We start from the raw sequence: 3,897 nt of genomic DNA on the forward strand, positions 1-3,897 counted from the left end.
AATCCTCTTCTGCTTCAACATCCTCGTTCGCTTCTGATTTATTAGCTCTTTTCCCTCTTGGAGGCATTTTAATAGTTGTAGAATTTGTTCAAAAACTTGAAAATGTAGAAGATGTGAAAAATCGTAGAACAGACAAGAGGAGCAGTAAAGATGTCTGCTCTCGCTTGCAATTCCAAAAGTAAGTTTCTATCGTCATACATCATTAAGTGAGCCTGGGTATTATTATGGAGAAGTGTATTAGATGGCCTGACAGACTGTGTCAGGGGCTCAAACCCTATCAGGAATGGTTAATAAAAAGACACTTACTCTAGGCAGTTCCCAACAGTCCTTCTTTGCACACAGAATTAGAAGGTTGTGACACCCGCTATGCACTCTAACCTGCCATGCCAAATTCTTCTTCTCCTCCTTCTGTTGCATCCTTAAATATAACAGCAATAATTACAACTTAATTCCTTCAATCTCCACCATTCATCTGCCAAAACATTGCCCATGAAGAGGCATGAAGTTATAGCCGTAAAATGTTTATTACCTCTTCTGCAACATAGTAATGTGCCATAAAAATAGGCGGGTGCCAGTTTGCATGAGTGGGTGATAATAAGCTAATTTATGAGGACCTCCCCTCATCAGTAAGACCTGGGATGAGAGGCAGGAGAACTCAGTACATTGTCTTTCGCCTGACAAGCTTCAGTCATAATAAACAGGGGTGAGACAGTGCAGTGGCAACCAATCCGTCACCTTGTAAAAAGTCACAGAGACAGGGACGAGTCTACATACTGTCTGCCAGATGCACTATTCTTCTGTCTCTGTCAGAGAGCTGCTTGAGGGTAGCTTGTGTAAGGATAACAAGAGGGGCACAATTCTGGCTCATTGCCTGACACTGTTTGTCAGCACTGGAGCCATTTTCATAATGCTCTTTCATCAGTTAACCCCCCACCTCCCTCTTTCTCACTCTGTCTGTCTTTACAGTGGAGAGTAACCCTTGCCAGACTAACCCATGTCTCCATGGAGGGAGCTGCCTGCAGGAAGGTGATGGTTATAGCTGCTACTGTCCTCAGGGTTTCTCTGGAGAAAGCTGCGAGATTGGTGAGTCACTGCCAGGTCAAGTCAGAGCAAGGGCAACCTCAGAGGTCAGCTGCAGACAGATGCTGAGTGACTGTGATATAAGAGAAAAGGGACAGACATCTGCTAGGATAACCTTTAGTATATGTACTCCTGTGTGCAATGAATTCAGGAGAGAAACACCAGCTTGTTTCCTTCTGTAGGCTTGGTTTTGTTCTTTTTTAATAACCAAAGTCAAGAGGAGCTTTCCTGTCAGTTCTAAAAGTTTAGAATCAAGCCCCCTGGCTGAAAATAAACAGTGAATAACCATATGCTGCAAATCAGCCAGTTGTGACAAGGACTGCTAAATGTGTGCATTGGTATATACTTTTTGTGTGTGGTGTGGGTGCTCGCACCCACATGATTTCTCCTTCTGCCCCAAGAGTAGTAGGCAGCTCATCTTTCCACTCAGTTGTGTGATGGGTGAATATGGCTGTCAGAAAATGACTACATGCTGTTTTAGGTGTCTGTGTGTGTGTGGCAGACATGAAAACACACACAGAGCCATAGAGGAGATATAAGCTCAGTGATGGGTGGAGTAGCTGATTAAAGTGCTGGAGCAGCAGGCACATGCTGCGGTGGATAAGGAAAGAGAAAAATAATGAAAAGAAGAAGTAGATGTGGAAAGCATCAAAGTGACTTTCCTGTTGTGGCGGCAGCTTCAACATGTACACCACAGGGACTGATAGAGTGTGAACACATTATAGTGAGTACAAAGTGGTTGTTGATGGCTTCAGTCTAGCACATTGATTCTGGGTACTAGCCAAAAAACTATGGATTGAACCATAGTAAATATATTATGTACAGGAGATGCACACTACTGTGGTAGCTACAACATGCTCATTTAAAACTCAAGTCTCATATTTTTGACTTTAAAGGCTTGTCCTCCTTTCGGCAGTTACATTTTTTTCACTGTTTGTTTTAAGCATTGAGTAAATGATATATTTAAGTTTAGCAAATTTTTCTTATATGCTGTTTATGTGCGTAAAATCATTTTGAAGACAGTGTATACACTCAATGGGATGCATCATCTTTTAGATTTAGAAGGAAAAAACACAAAGCACATTCAATCTTGTGTTAACTGGCGTTCAGGCGAAATGCACTAAAACACAACTCCCTGCTGTGTTGCAACGCTGCCTTGGTCAGGGGTGAAAGGTTTTAGGGGGGTATTATAGATGATACAGCCATGTTGAGTGGCTTCATTCACGTTTCCAGCCCACATGACTTTGTTGTGTTTTTGTTGAACCATATCCAACTTTTTCACCGCACAGTGCTGTGTCATTTTGCCAGAGCCTACTGCGGTGCTGGTGCAGGCTGTGGTGAATGCAAGCCCCAATAGAAATGAATGGAGAGGGCAGCATTTCTTCACACCTTTATGACACATTCTGAACACGGCCTTAGTCTTATTTTTCAAGCTCTGTGTGTTCCATATTTCTGAATACAAAGAGAACAAACCGAACTGATGAAAACTGAAAAAGCAAGATGGCATCCTCCGAGTCAGACGTGTTTGCGCATTCCACTCTCGAATGCTGGCTTTTTTTTTCGTTTTCTTCTTTTTTGTGTGTTTTTTTACTCTTTCTGCAGTGCACAAATGTCATGCACCGCTAACATACAACAGACAGGCATTGCTGGACATCGCCAACTCACACAGCCACTGGGAATTTACTGGTTTCATGCCACCGGAGCTACAACTCATTGTCCCCTCCCACAACAACAACAAAAACAATGACAACCACCATCACCTTCAGGGAGCCCCCAGAACACCAGGCACAAGCGAACAGGTTGAAATGAGCGACCCGGAGACAGAGATGCAAACGGGGCAAGAGAGGAGGGCTTCATGCTAGGCTAAAAGCTCACGCTACCTGACTGCCACTACCCAGCCTTTTCCTAGCTAACGTACAGTCCCTGAAAAACAAACTGGATGAGCTAAGAGCCAGGATTACAACACAACAGGAACTAAGAGAATGCTGTGCTCTAATTCTCACCGAGACTTGGCTTTCTGACAAAGTCCCAGATTCCACGATTCAGCTAGACACCCACTCTGTATATCGGGGAGACCGCACTGCTGCTTCAGGGAAGGTAAAAGGAGGCAGTGTGTGTATATTTATCAATAACTCATGGTGTGGAGATGTACGGACTGTTTATAAGCACTGTTCACCAGACATAGAGTTTTTATTGCTGAAATGCTGGCCCTATTATTTAGCAAGAGAGCATAGTGCTGTTTCTGGCTGCTGTGTATGTTAGCCCAAGAGCTAATCCCTCGACAGCTCTCAGCAAACTCCACAACGTCATCAGCACACTAGAGACAGTGCACCCCAATGCTGTATTTATCACTGCAGGTGACTTTAATCGGTGCAATCTGCGAACTGTACTTCCCAAATATTACCAACATGTGAACATTCCCACCTGGGGCAAGAACACTCTGGATCATGTTTACAGTAACATACCTGGCGCATACAGGGCTGCACCCCGCACCCACTTTGGATGCTCAGACCACATTTCTTTGTTCCTGTATCCAGCTTACAGACAAAGACTGAAACAAACAAACCCTGTCACCAAACAAATTAAACTCTGGACCCCAGAGACTGAAGGCACCCTGCAGGACTGGTTCACCAGACAGACTGGGATGTGTTTAAAGCTGCAGCCACCTCAGAGGACTTTTCTGTCAGTGTACAGGACTATGCTGAGTATGTGACTGGTTACATTAGTACTTGTATTGACAACATTGTGCCCACCATACAGGTCAGGAGGTTTCCCAACCAGAAGCCCTGGATAAACAGTCAGGTACGCCACATGCTG

The 3,897-nt window shown here is 44.2% G+C and overlaps 1 protein-coding gene across 5 annotated transcripts in view; it reads left to right on the plus strand.

Annotated features, from left to right (window-relative positions):
- Window positions 1-3,897, plus strand: part of ncanb (neurocan b) — a 193,811-nt gene that overhangs the window by 109,602 nt on the left and 80,312 nt on the right. For 4 of the 5 annotated variants that reach the window (XM_020612265.1, XM_020612264.1, XM_020612268.1 and 1 more), the window contains exon 10: window positions 967-1,083. The exons of the other annotated variant lie outside the window; for it this stretch is intronic. In XM_020612265.1, the coding sequence (XP_020467921.1) occupies window positions 967-1,083 (117 nt within the window). The remainder of the gene's footprint in view (window positions 1-966; window positions 1,084-3,897) is intronic. 5 annotated transcript variants of the gene reach the window in all.

The sequence above is a fragment of the Monopterus albus genome, unplaced genomic scaffold (assembly GCF_001952655.1).
Source record: "Monopterus albus unplaced genomic scaffold, M_albus_1.0 scaffold122.1, whole genome shotgun sequence".
In the NCBI taxonomy this organism is placed as follows: Eukaryota; Metazoa; Chordata; class Actinopteri; order Synbranchiformes; family Synbranchidae; genus Monopterus; species Monopterus albus.